Below are 13312 nucleotides of genomic sequence, written 5' to 3' on the forward strand. Positions count from 1 at the left end.
AAACAAAGAGCTTTTTCCCCTCAGTGATATTTTTTGAATCATCTTGGCTAATATCTGGTGAGGGCATGAGTTGTCCCTGGGTCACGAACAGCTTTCAAGAAGAAGAGGTGCTACTGCTGGGACAGGGGTGGAGAGGGCTCATCGCACTTTTTCCTGCCGCACAGCTGGGGAGATTTGCAGGCGCTGGTGTGAAGCCTTCCACCATTTTGTACCGCTCTCCTGCACCGAGGCTGCGTGCTGGAATGTGAGCGCTGAGAGCACACAAGACTCCACATGCCCAGGACATTGTCTTGCCCCATTGCATAATTTTGTTTTGCCTTATGGGAACTTAGTGATCTGTTCCCAGGAGAGAAAATGGTTCCCCTTTGTTTTGATGACTACAATCTTTTCCAGGCAGGAACAAAGGACTGCAAGAGACGTGGGTTACAAAGCTTAGCTGCTGCTATTGCAGGTATCACGACATACAATCGTGTTGATAAATAGTACTGATGTTAATTTGGCACTGAAATAAAGCAAATCCTATAGCTTCTGGTATGAAATTTCCTCAGCATATAGTCTCATTGTCCAACAAGTGTGCCCTGCAGACTGTACCGAAAGAGCTGCTGTCTCTCAGCCAGTAGATTGTCACTTCATGAAGTACAGTTTATCGGCCAAAGGATTTTTTTCATTTGATTTGAAAAAAAAAATGCAGGTAGAGGTAAATATAAGCAGAAAGAACTAAAAATAAAAGAATGATATCTAGAAAACGCTACAATAAAGAGCTTGGTGCTATTTGGCTGCCTGAAGGGTTAGGATCAATGCTTTACATATGTCAGAGCGAACACTTTGGATGATTAGCTGCAAACAGCTAACGTCTGATTACATGTCCTGCCTCATGAGCTATCCTTAGATTATCACCTATACAGCTCAAAAGCTGTGGAGTTTCCCAGCCAAGAGCATGGAAAAAGACAGCTTATTTCCCATCAGTTCACTAATACAACATGCTGCCACATGCTTCAGCAGAGGCTGGTAGAAACTCAAGAAAAAAAAAAAAAACAAAAAACCAAACCCTGCAGAGGGCTGGGAAGACTCATTTGTTTGGCATCCGCGTTACCACTCCGTGAAGGCAGCAGAGGCTGTAACAAAGGCAGCAGGGTGCAGGCAGGCACAGCTGCCGGGCGCGAGAGGACCAACTTCAGTGAAACTGTAGGCAAGACTAGATCCTTCGCCCACGCTGGAGCAGTCCTGGCCTAGTCATCTTGCCTCATCGCTCCATTATTTGAAATACCCCAGCCCTGACCTGCCCCAAGACCCCTCTCGTGGGCTGGGCAATCCCCAGTGTCCCTGCAGCAGGCCAAGAAAGAGCAAAGCTCTGCCCAGGGCTGCTCCCAGCCCTCTGTCGCAGACAGCGCGGGTGAATGTGCAGCATCACTGCTGGCGTCTGCTTCCAAAGCTCCCCGAGCATCAGACCACAAAGAAAGCGCACCTGAAGCATCCTTAAATTTCCCTGTCACCAGGCAGGATGGACATGTGGACAGGAGGAACGCAGGGAGGATGAGCGGCACCTTTTGTGCTGACCCATCTGAGGAGAGATCAAAGATCCCTCATACTTCATCCGGGAGTTCAGCCCAACATCTCTCTGTCTCTTCCCGGTTGCTCACCAAATTGGCCATACTGTTGCAGGTTTTTATACAGCAGGAAAAAACCAACATGGTTGGAGGTATTATTACGGAAGCGGCTGTCCCTTGTTTTGCATATCAGAGATGGTCAGGTACAACTAACCAAACCCACCTAAAATCCACCACTGCAGTGCTATCCCACAAAGAAAATGATAACCTTTGAGTGTCACCTATTGTCTTTTGCTTATGGCCAGAAAGATTTTATTATGTGCTGACAAACTCCTGCTAAGCGTTACCTGAATGGCAACATCTCAGTGGTGAATGAAGCCTGAAAGATTTGTCTTGCACGTGGTGCCTTGCGAGGCAAACTTTCCAAGAAAAATGCAGAAATACATTTTCTCTGTGCGTGAAGGTTTTCAAAATTTTGTGTGGTTCCAAAGTCTTGGCACAGGATCGAGCTGAGCAAGTCAGCCTTTCCAAAACCAGGATGCTGCACTATCCGTAGTGTTCATAATGGGAAGGAGAAGGGAAATTCCCACTGTTTTTTCTGGTTCGTTGAAACTGAATGGTGAAGTATTGTATGATCTCTTGAAACCAAGATTCACCACTGAGTCACGGTTCTCCACCTACAAAGCGAAGCAGCGAACCGGGAGGCTGGCGGAGACCGCGGTGGAAGGCTGCGGCCGGGCCGGGGGGCAGATGCTGCGGGTCCCCCGCTCGCAGCCCACGGTAGGTGCGCGGGCTGGGAGAAGGAAGGTTTTTAGGCGTTTCGGAGGAACCCGGGTGCCCGCGACTTCGCGTTAAGGACCGCGGACTTTTTGTCTTTGCTCCGCGCTATGGCTGGGCCGGGCCAAATACGCTTTGCACCGCGGAAAACAAAACCCAAACCCAAACCCGGAGCTTTTCCTTCTGTTTTCTCTCCTCAACACCCCACCAAAAAAAAAAAAAAAACAAACAACCCAAAAACCCCCAAACCGACGAGAGACGCAGTAAAACGACGGGGCCGCGGAGACCCTCGGGGCGGGAGGACGCGGCGCTGCCGCAGCTCCGCGGGCGCGGACCGGAGCCCCCCCCCCCCTTCCCCACCCGTGGCCGTGGGCGGAGCGGGCGGCGGCGCGGCTGCGCCCGGCGCACCTGGGCAGGTGAGGGCGGGGCGGGGCGGGGCGGGGCGGGGCTGGCGGTGAGCGTCCGCCGCGGCCGCGCTCCCTTCGCCCCGCTGCCCGGCGCCGCCCCGCCGCTGCGCCCACGCGTGGGCCCCGCGGGGCGGCCGAAAGCCCCCGCGGGCGCTGGAGCCGGTCCCCGCCCGCCGGAGGGGTAAGTTCCAGCGGCGGGGGGTCGCGGTGCCCTGCGGGACCGACCACCCCCCCCCCCCTCCACCCCACCCGACTCGACCCCCGCCGCGGATCCGCCCAGCGGCTGGCGGGATCGCGGCGTGGCCCCTCGCGAAGCCCCGTTCCCGCGTGGGGCTCTTGGCCGGGGAGCGGGCTCCGTGGCGGGGCGGGGGGGGGGGGGTGGTGTTGGTCGGTGCTGGAAAACGCGCGGGTGGCCGTGGGCAGGTTGGCGGCTCCGGGGCGGGCTGGGAAGGTGCGGGGGGGTCCGGGTCCGCGTCCGAAGGCAGCCGGGAGGGTAAAGATGTAACAGGCATTTATGTGTTGCTCCTTTCCCAGTCTGCTCCGGCGGCTTGTGCTGTACTAGCCCTAGGCTACGTCTTTCAAGTTGGCGTAAAACGAGGCCTAGAGTTAGGGCGAGGGTAATATTTACCCCCCCACCCCACCCCCTTCACCGGCAGCTGCTCTGGGACCACAGCCGTTACCACCCCCAGAACCCAAATTATCTGTGACAAGTCATGCCCCTTCCAACTTAATGGGCTGTCCAGGCACGGCAGAGGGCTGAGGTTGCTAGATTTGGGTGCAGGGACTGTGGATTTTAAGAGTTAATTGTGCTCAAGGTGCGTTGCTTGCCCAGCACAGGGCAGGGGAGCAGGGGTGGCTGCTAGAAAAGTGATGTCCGCATCTCTGAAACGTGGGAACTACAGGTTCCTAGTGTTGGGAGGTGATGAAGTGTTGGACGCTCAGATGAAAATTTGGCCTGTTTCTCTGTGGAAACGCTAATGTGAAGGATTGAGCTGCTTGTCTTTGAAAAAAACAAATACAGATCCACAAAATACAGGATAATGTAATCAAACAAAGGTAACGAGCGTGGAATGAGGTCTGTGGTATCGCAGCGATGAACCCAGAGAAGACCCCTTCCTTCTTCAGAGGCTTTGTGAACAGGGTGGAGCGGGAGCACCGAACACACCGAGCATGAAAGCATCCATGCGGCAGGGCCGAGACCGGCTTCAGGTCGCGTTTTCCTGGTGCGCTGCGTGTTGTTACGCTGGCTGGCACCGTGCCGGAGCCCCGAGAGTTCATCACGGCTAACCGGGGCTGGCCCTGACCTTGGTCACTCGGCCATCAGGGAAGTGGCTGCGGGGTGTCTGCTCGTTCCTCAGTTTGCTTGAGTTGTTCTTGTTGGGGCAAACGTCTCCCCTCCAAGGAAAAATGTCTGACTTAATAATAATTGAGGTGCGGGGAATAATTACATCACTGACCAGAGATGCATTTAATGCAGCACAGGGATGTGATAATTACACACCCCAACCCCCCAGCCAATTTGAGTGGGAATAAAGCAAACCGGCGGATTCCTGGGTATGTGCACTGAGGAGTCCTGAATGAGGGCCAAGCCTCCCCTGGCAAATCCAGTTAATGGCGTGAAGACGTTCCCCAAGCTCACCCTTGCAGCTCTCGGAGCGGGAGCAGCCGCTGGGGTTAGTGAACCCCACTGGATCGAAGTTGAAGGTTGTAAGAGGCTGACTCACCGTCTGAGCCCAGCAATGGGATTCAAGTTGATTTGCTCTTGGTTATTGTGTCAACAAGTCATTGGTGATAAAGGGTCATAAAGCATTGTAATGTCGCGTATTGACAGATGCTGTCTGTGATCCAAGGGACAATTCAAACCTAATACGGCAGCGCCAGCACACCCTCCATGTGACCAAATGTATTTTGTTTGGGAGAGGCATGAATTTTTCTCCCTGTTGCGTGGGTTTGAATTTACTCCTGGTCTTGCAAATGTGTGTGTACGCAGTGTATGTTATTAGAAGCAGAGGGGACTGCTTGTAAAGTTAAGTGTAAAAGAGATTGTGGAAGCAAGCTTTAGTTAGGATTTCTTTGTTACAATGTTACAAAGTCACTTTTTTCCTTTGCGAGGGAAATCGATACCTGGTTTTGGTCTCAATTCCAAGTCCAGGATTAACCTGGACTTTGTGTCTTTGCAAACATGCTACTGAAAGTTTAATTCTGATAGCATTTTTGACGTAGATAACTAATACAGCAGAGTTTCAGAAGCACAAGAACAATTTTGATGATTGCTTTCTGATCCTTTGCAGCTCCTGGGAAGCAGTCTGCTATCATGCCCAGGTCCTTGACAAAGCACATTTTCAAACTGTTATTTAGAGATGATTTGCAATTGGATCTGAACATTTTCTTTGCTTAACAGATAAAATAAGTTGTGTTCAGATTAATTTTGTGTGAACACTTGCATCTGAATGGGATCTGCAGGTGTTTGAACAAATAAAAACAGTTCCTAGCCTAGTTCTCGGATAAAATTTTTTAATCTTCTCTGTCTCTGCTACTAGACACATTTTGCAACTCCTGCAGCAGTATTCAGGGCTTATGGAAAACATTTTACTTATCCTGTAACTGCTTTATTTATGGGACTATTTGTAATTTCTCACATCTCTCTGAAGATTTACAAATGAATTTGGGAGATACACCTTCTAAGCAAATGTGTAGCACAAAAGTCCCCTCCCAAAATCTAAAGATACCAAATGCTGCTTCTTGCCAAGGGACAGTCGTTAATGTTGTTTGTTTGGCTTTGTATCTGTTCAGCACAAGAAAAATATTGTTGGTTGACTGCAAATGTAGTAGCAACACAGGGCTACTTAAACAACAACAGATTTGATCAGTTAACTACAGCGTTGTTTTTTTAAAAAACCTAAACATTAAGTCAACATCACTTGATTTTTAGCACGAGTGCAGGCAGACTTGCAGTTCATATCCTTCTGGATAAACATCCTGGTTATTATAGGTCAGTGATGTTTGCGAATGACTATACTGCATTCAGAGCATTCATGAAAAAGTCATCAAATGACTTTCAAAAGAACGTCTGTCTGTGATAAAATGGTCCTCTCCGCTTCAGCCTGACGCTTCCACCTTTACCTCAACTGGGCTGTGGTGGGTTGACCGTGGCTGGACTCCAGGTGCCCACCAAGCTGCTCTGTCGCTCCTCTCCTCAGCAGGAGGAGGGGGGAGAAAATAAGGTGGAAAAAAACCAACCCTCCTGGGTCAAGATAAAGGCAGTTTAATAAAGCGAAAGCAAAGGTCGTGCACGGAAGCAAAGGAAAACAAAAGATTTATTTTCTACTTCCCATCAGCAGGCGATGTCCAGCCACTTCCCAGGAAGCAGGGCTTCAGGATGCATAGCGGTTGCTCCGGAAGGCAAACGTCGTAAATAATGAATGCCCCCCATTCTTCCTCCTTTCTCTTAGCTTTTACTGCTGAGCAGACATCATATGCTGTGGAACATTGCTTTGGTCAGTTTGGGTCGGTGTCTCCTCCCAAGCTCCTGCCCACCCCCAGCCTACTGGTGAGGGGGGAGCGTTGGAGAGACAGCCTTGATGCTGTGCCGGCACTGGGCAGCAGTAGCCAAAACACTGGTGTGTTATCAACACTTTTCTAGCTACCAATACAGAGCACAGCACTATGAGGGCTGCTGTGCGGAGAATTAACTCCCTCTCAGCCAGATCCAGCCAGATCCAATACATGGGGCAAAAGCCTCTAATTCAGTGCATATTAGTTTTTCTCCTCCTCCATGCAAGTCTGACACGACTGAAGAACAACTAGATCAGATAGGCCACTTCGCTAAGGCGTACGTGGAGGCTTTTGAAATCCTACTGCCTGTTCTTGCTGTGGCTTGTTTGTGGCTTTATCTCCTGCGCAGCGTTTACAGCTCAGGTTTGATTGGGGCTCGCCCTCCACGCGCTCAGTTAACACAAATAACGTGCCTTCTCTGCTTACTGGTATATTTAATAGTGAGTTGTTGCTCTTGTAACAATTATGGTCCCCGCTTAGCGATGCGTTTGTAACTCCTCCTGGCAGAAGAGTCATCTAGCTGAATCTGAATTAGTGGTTTCAGTGTGCAGTAACGTAACAAACAATAGCAGTAACATGGCATAGGGCCATTTGTCATGAAATTAATTTTGTTTTTAATGCATAGGAGTCTCAACTAACCTTTAGCAGTTGGTCTACTATTATCCCTGTCTTTTGTAGACAATGGCGTTACACCCGCGAAGAGTTCGCTTGAAGCCGTGGCTGGTAGCCCAGGTCGATAGTGGTATGTATCCCGGCCTTATCTGGCTAAACCGAGAAGCGAAGCGGTTTCAAATCCCCTGGAAGCATGCAACTCGGCACAGCCCGCAGCACGAGGAGGAGAACACCATCTTCAAGGTGAGAGAGGGGAGAGCTCCAATATACTACGGCTCTTAAACAGAGACAAAGGGTTGAATTGTTGGCCCAGGAGCTGGACAGGCATCTCGGTAGCTGTTTCCAGGCACATTTTGTCCTATTTCTTTGACCTCAGAAAAGCCATTTTGTGCACCTGGATGCCAAGCTTGGCACTGCCTGAAACGGTGTTGAGTTCTTTAACCCTTTCTGACCACCAAAGGCCAGACAATGTCCGACTGCGTGGACTCTGGAAGATTACTGCTATTTGCTTCATCTTCTTGGTTTAGGATGTGGTAGCTGGCTTGTTCTTAGCAGCAAACCATTAAATGTTGTTGCATAAATCTTAAGAGGTCCACCACAAACTTCCAGTAGTCATCACTGCTGTCCCTAATATTCTTATCCCAAAGGATTCATTACAACTCCTACACTCCTTTGGGGAATTTCTGACCTCTGCCTTGGAGGGATCTTGGACTGATAGTCTGATTTTGGGGTGAGAGAGGGAGAGGGCCAGCTGGATGCCTGTGGCTGCTCTTCCACTCCATTTTAACTGAACCCATTCCTTCTGCGCAGGGCATGGCTGTCAAAAATGACTTGATATTGAACCTAAGAGATCTAAAAAAATTCAGTACGCAATCCTGTACAATTTATACTTTCTTAAGTTGTATGAAGATGCATGTTCAGAATTGCTAATGGATTTTGGAAATTTGGATTTACAGCTTTTTTTCTCCCCCTCCTTTTAATGGGAAAAACTATTAAAGCAGGAATTTCCGTTTTTGTTGTCGGAAGAGCTATAGTTAAGACTTCTGCAAGAGAAGGATTTTACAGTGAATTTGTTTGGAAGTTTGATTTCTGATAAAAGCTGCTCTGTTGAGAGGGCTGGACTGAGCACAGTGTACTTTGTCCCCAGGCATGGGCTGTGGAAACGGGAAAGTACCAGGAAGGAGTCGATGAGCCAGACCCTGCAAAGTGGAAAGCCCAGCTCCGATGTGCTCTTAACAAAAGCCGGGAATTTAATCTGATGTATGATGGCACCAAGGAGGTGCCCATGAATCCTATTAAAATTTATGAAGTGTGCGATATCCCGCAGTCCCAGGGATCAATCATTAATCCAGGTGAGGGCCTTGCTGACACAGGGCTGGTTACTGAGCAGGCATTTGTCCAGTGCGAGTTCCTTTCCCTCCGCAGCATTAACTCTCAAGCTGCCTTTGTGTGCAGCAGAAAGCAGCTGCCATGCGTAAGCCCGGTTGTACTTAAACTAAGAGGACTCTGAACCATAGTGTACCTGTACTAAAATTAATAAAGCAGTACGCAGTTGCATGTTTTCTGCTACACAGTCCAATGTTGGCAATTGTTTGTATCCTTAGCTCTCTAGAATTATATATTAAACTGAAAACAATATGTTGTACAGATCAGATTTGTCCTTTTTTTACTTATATTCGGAAAATACACAAATTTCCAATATTGTGCAGCGCCAACATGAAGATTACATTTATTTTTTCAAGAAATGCATTGCAGTGTTTCACACTGATCGACCACCCACAAGAATGTGCTTGTTTGCAGGTTCCACTGGCTCAGTTCCATGGGATGAAAAGGATAATGATCTCGATGATGAAGAAGAGGAAGAATTGAATCAATCTCAGCATGTCCCTATTCAAGAGACATTTCCATTTCTTAATATCAATGGTTGGTGGCATAGACTAATGTATTAGTGAAGGTATTTGCTTGTAAGTTGGTGCATGCTTGAAATAAAATCTTGGTTTATTGAAGAATTGTTTCCTTTTTGTAGATTCTCCAATGGCTCCAGCCAGTGCAGAAAACTGCAGCCCTGAAGCTGTGTGGCCAAAGAATGAACCTCTAGATATGGAAATGCCCCCAACTGCACTGCAGCATGACTTCTTCAGCAGCCCTGAGCTCTGGATCAGCTCTCTGCCAAGTAAGTATATGGATTTGTAGCGCTTCTGTCACTGTACTTAAAAAAAGTGTTTTGACTTTTTTTCCTGTGGCTGTTTGCTTGTTAGCATGGAGAACTGTGTATAATTTAAACATCCCTGTGACTGTAGCGTGGATTGTGTGGTGTGTCTCTACTGCTGATGCAGTACATGTAAAGGCCCCGGAAAAGCCATACTGACAGTGTCTCTCTCAGTGACAGACCTAGAAATCAAGTTTGAGTATCGAGGAAAGGAGACTGGACCGACGACGACTGTAAGCAACCCTCAGGGATGCAGACTTTTCTACGGAGAGCTGGGTCCTATGCCAGACCAGGAGGAGCTCTTTGGGCCTATTAGTTTGGAGCAAGTAAAGTTTCCAGGAACAGAGCAAATCACCAATGAAAGGCAGAAGATCTTCACAAGTCGGCTGCTGGATGTTATGGACAGGGGACTGATCCTGGAGGTCAGCGGCCATGCCATCTATGCTGTCCGGCTCTGCCAGTGCAAAGTCTACTGGTCTGGTCCCTGTGCTCCTTCCTCCACCACACCAAATTTGATCGAGAGACAAAAGAAGGTCAAACTCTTCTGCCTGGAAACATTCCTAAGCGGTAGGTAACTTCTGCTTCTGGAAAATAGCTTTGGATACTGGTCTGGGCACTTGGTGGCACTACTGGAAAGGGTGCTCTGCACTGGGGCTCAGCCTGGATGCACCAATTAGTTTGCTTGTGCATGGAGCGTGGGTAGGGGTCACCGCTTCCCCAACTTCAGCGGACCATGGAGCAGGTGCACATCAGAAGAAAGTGAATGTTCGCTCATTTAATGCTCTGAAAAACATCGGAGGGCCTTGCTTTTAAAGAAAGCTCTTCTGGGTGCAAGAAATAAGCTTTACTTTTGTATGCGTAAGAAGTGGCTCTGGCAAAGGACAGTGTGTAGGTAAGACCTGGGATGACATAATGAGGTGGGATGCGATAGTGTTTCTAACCGAAAGAGGACAAGCCCACAGCATTCTGCTTTTCTTCCTAGAGCTGATTGCCCATCAGAAAGGACAAATTGAGAAGCAGCCACCATATGAGATCTACTTCTGTTTTGGAGAAGAATGGCCTGATGGAAAACCCAGGGAGAGGAAGCTGATTGTGGTTCAGGTAGGAGCTGAGGCCCTGAAGTGACGCGTGCCAGCCTTGCTGGGGCCGGTGCATTGGCTCTGGATCGGTGCCCACGGATACCGGAGACCTCCTTTTCTCTGTTGTGGTTACTGACTCCAGGAAACCCCAGTAAGGCTGGTGGGTTTTGTCACGGCAAATACAAATGCTACGTGTGCCGAATAGCATCAGTCTGTGACGACGTTTTAGGTTATTGTGGAAACCGCCCCCTGCATCCAGGGCAGGGGATTCCGGCAGAATAACAGGAATATCTACTGTGTGACCGTTAGGCTAAAGCAACTGACGTCTTTTTAAACAGGTCATTCCAGTTGTGGCCCGGATGATCTATGAAATGTTTTCCGGTGACTTCACGCGCTCCTTTGACAGTGGCAGCGTGCGGCTCCAGATCTCTACGCCCGACATCAAGGATAACATCGTGGCTCACCTGAAGCAGCTGTACCGGCTGCTGCAGAACCACCAGGAAGGGTGGCCGATGCAGACCCCCGCCATGCACATGGCGCAGCCGCTCCCGGCGCAGTGACAGATGCTTTGCTTTGCCCCATGGTTTCTTACGTTGTACATACAGAAAAAGTTATTTCTTAACGAGTGCCTTGCCTAAATCTGAATAAAACCTGTAAACCTGGTCATCTGATGCAATTTCAGCAGTCTATGGTGCTTTTGTTTTGAAAGTGTTCAAAACAGAGGGGATTACAGGAATACCTCTAGCCCCTTCACTGTTTCAAGCTGTTTGCTTAAGCAACTAGTATGTATAAATCAGATTTTCAATTCTGTAATTTTTGTTAATCCACTAGTGATCCATTGTATATAAATACTTGATCATTGGGGGGGTGGGGAGAAATAATCTGTGCTCTATTAAAACCACCTGGAGAATATCACCTTGTCTAGCTTGACTTTTTAACTGGTCTCTAGCTGCAGCCTGGGAGGCTGACACTTGTTTCCAGTGTGCTTTTTTTTTTTTTTTAATAGGTATGTATACACATACACACTATACACGTATATATATTTTAAAAAACCCCAAACCAACCAGCTCGGCATGCTGTGAGGAGCCCCCTGAAGCTGAAAGCACACTCATGCTCCAGCTCTGAAGCCTGGGCGATGGCTCTCAGCGGCGTCCCCCCTCCAAGCTCTGGCTGAAGGGGATGGCAGCGGCCCGCTCCTCAACGACCTCTTCCTCGTCGATGAGGCCGCTGGCGCCTGGGCCTGCCCGGGGAAGGCTGCTCCACACCGGCCCGGGCTCGCCCGGGGAGGCCGCTCCGCCCGGTCCCGGGCGGAGCGGCCTCCCCGGGCGAGCCCGGGCCTAGGCCGGGGCGGAGCCGCTCCGCCCCGGGCCACCGCCTACGCTAGGGCCGAGGCCGACCCGGAAGCGGTGGGCCCGGCTTTGGTTTCTCCTCAGCGCAAGCGCGGCCATGGCCGCGGAGGAGCCGGCGGGCAGGGCCCTGTCGGTGCCGCGGCTGGTAGCGGCGGCTCGGGAGGAGCTGGGGACCGGGCGGCGGCGGTGGCCGGCGGCCCGCGCCCTGCAGCTAGCCGGGGAGGTGCTGGCGGTGGCGGCGGGGCTGAAGCCGGCCCTGCTGTACGACTGCGGCGCGGCGGGCCCCGCCGAGCTGCGGCGGTACCTGGCCCGGTTAAGGGAGGCCGGGCTGGCCCCCCGCCGCCTCCATTTGCTGGGCGCCCAGGGTTCGGTTCTGCTGCTGCAGCCGGGGCTCGCCCGGCGGAGGCTGGCGGCCGTGCTGCGCGCCCGCCCGGCTCCCTTCGTGGATGTCTCGGCGGGGCGGCGTGGGCCGGCCATCTGCGGGCCGGTGGAGGCCGAGGCCATCAGGGGCCACCTCGCCGCCCTCCTCGCCCACCTAGGGGCTGCCGACGCCGCCGGCTCCGGCCCCGTGTCCTCCAGCGAGGTCGTCCCCGCAGGCTGGAACCTCTGCACTGTCGTCGGGGTGCTGTTGGGCTACCCGGCGGTGTACGCCTTCGCCACGGAGGAAGGTGCCGAGAACTGCCTGGCGCTGACGCCACTGAGGGTGTTCACAGTCCAGGCCTCCTGCCCCAGGATAAAGGACGGTCTCAGGGTCCAGATCTACTCCTTCAGCATCCCGGAGAGCCTCTGCGCGGAGCTGGAGGAGGTGCTGGGTGCCTGGTGTGAGGAGCTGAAGGAGGCATTCAGCATGCAGAGCGACTTTGTAGATCTCTGCATTTCGAGCGAGGTCGTGTCTCTTCCAGCGGTTGCCTTGTAAAGCACAAAGTCAGACTTTCTGGCCCGTTTCTCACTTGCGTAAGGGACTGAGGCAAGAGATCTGGTTCCCGTATGTGCAGCCCACTGAGGCTCTCTCAAGAGGCCCTTGAGCACCAAAGGCTGAATTTTGACAATCTCAGGGCCCGGACCTTGTGGGCCGGTTGCAAATCAAGCAGGTGTACGTCCCAGAAGACCAGTGTATGGATGTACGTGTTCACAGCTGCTCTGCAGCCTCCATCCAGACTGCGGAGTGTGCCCTGTCAAGTCAGGGTATATTTATTTGCTGTGAACAGCTGAGGATTAATAAAAAAGTTGGCCAGCACAGTTTTTGGAATTTGTGAAGTTTATTGTAGGTTCCATATCCTATTTACTACTCCTGCAAGGTGGTGACACGCACTGCCTCGTAGCTGTGCCTGCGCTTGAACAAGGGGCAAGTGCTACCATAAAACCTGCACAGTGCAGCTCCAAAAGGGGCTGAAAACCCCTGTCCCTTGTTGAATTAATGTGGTGCTGGCAGTGGGAGGGAAGCAGCCGTGGCTGTGGGGACACTGGGCCACGAGACAGGTTAGAAGAGCGGTGGGTTGAACGGGGCCTGGAGGGTGGGAGGTGGGAAAATTGCTCGGGACAGGCAGTGCACGGGGGGACTGTGCTAAAAAGCCTCCCTGAACTGGGTGTCTTTGTCAGGTATCAGCAGAGATGGTCCAGGGTCGAATACCTCCCATTCAGGGAGGCAATAAAAAAAGGAAGAGAATTTTGTAGTCTTCTCAGCCACTGGGCACAGAAACCAGGGAGGCTGGATCCCAAGGGCACAGGATGCCCCGTCCCTGCTGCTCTGTCCCTCCTGACCCCCCTGAGCCCCGGC

General features: G+C 51.2%; 2 protein-coding genes across 3 annotated transcripts; both read left to right on the plus strand.

Annotated features, from left to right (window-relative positions):
• The first annotated feature begins 2801 nt into the window (after window positions 1-2801).
• On the plus strand, window positions 2802-11408 carry IRF6 (interferon regulatory factor 6). 2 transcript variants are annotated; one of them, XM_049832986.1, is made up of 8 exons: window positions 2802-2912; window positions 6965-7141; window positions 8046-8250; window positions 8699-8821; window positions 8925-9071; window positions 9282-9674; window positions 10090-10208; window positions 10525-11406. In XM_049832986.1, exons 2-8 carry the CDS (start codon window positions 6968-6970, stop codon window positions 10744-10746), a joined length of 1383 nt encoding a protein of 460 aa, XP_049688943.1. In that variant the 5' UTR covers window positions 2802-2912; window positions 6965-6967; the 3' UTR covers window positions 10747-11406. The 2 variants fall into 2 exon arrangements, with proteins under 2 accessions (XP_049688943.1, XP_049688944.1); XM_049832987.1 differs by having other exon boundaries at window positions 2817-2912; window positions 6935-7141; window positions 10525-11408.
• A 205-nt stretch (window positions 11409-11613) lies between these two features.
• On the plus strand, window positions 11614-13307 carry C29H1orf74 (chromosome 29 C1orf74 homolog). The gene has a single exon (XM_049832212.1). The coding sequence runs from the start codon at window positions 11633-11635 to the stop codon at window positions 12449-12451; it is 819 nt and encodes a 272-aa protein (XP_049688169.1). The 5' UTR covers window positions 11614-11632; the 3' UTR covers window positions 12452-13307.
• The last annotated feature ends 5 nt before the right edge of the window (window positions 13308-13312 follow it).

Source organism: Accipiter gentilis, chromosome 29, assembly GCF_929443795.1.
Source record: "Accipiter gentilis chromosome 29, bAccGen1.1, whole genome shotgun sequence".
In the NCBI taxonomy this organism is placed as follows: domain Eukaryota; kingdom Metazoa; phylum Chordata; class Aves; order Accipitriformes; family Accipitridae; genus Astur; species Astur gentilis.

Bases quoted from the DNA above. Each gene is read 5' to 3' on its own strand.
- IRF6 (XM_049832986.1), top strand. From the start codon at position 6,968: ATGGCGTTACACCCGCGAAGAGTTCGCTTGAAGCCGTGGCTGGTAGCC. The intron at 8,251-8,698 runs GTGAGGGCCTTG...GCTTGTTTGCAG, and splicing joins GGGATCAATCATTAATCCAG to GTTCCACTGGCTCAGTTCCA. The intron at 10,209-10,524 runs GTAGGAGCTGAG...CTTTTTAAACAG, and splicing joins GGAAGCTGATTGTGGTTCAG to GTCATTCCAGTTGTGGCCCG.
- C29H1orf74 (XM_049832212.1), top strand. From the start codon at position 11,633: ATGGCCGCGGAGGAGCCGGCGGGCAGGGCCCTGTCGGTGCCGCGGCTG.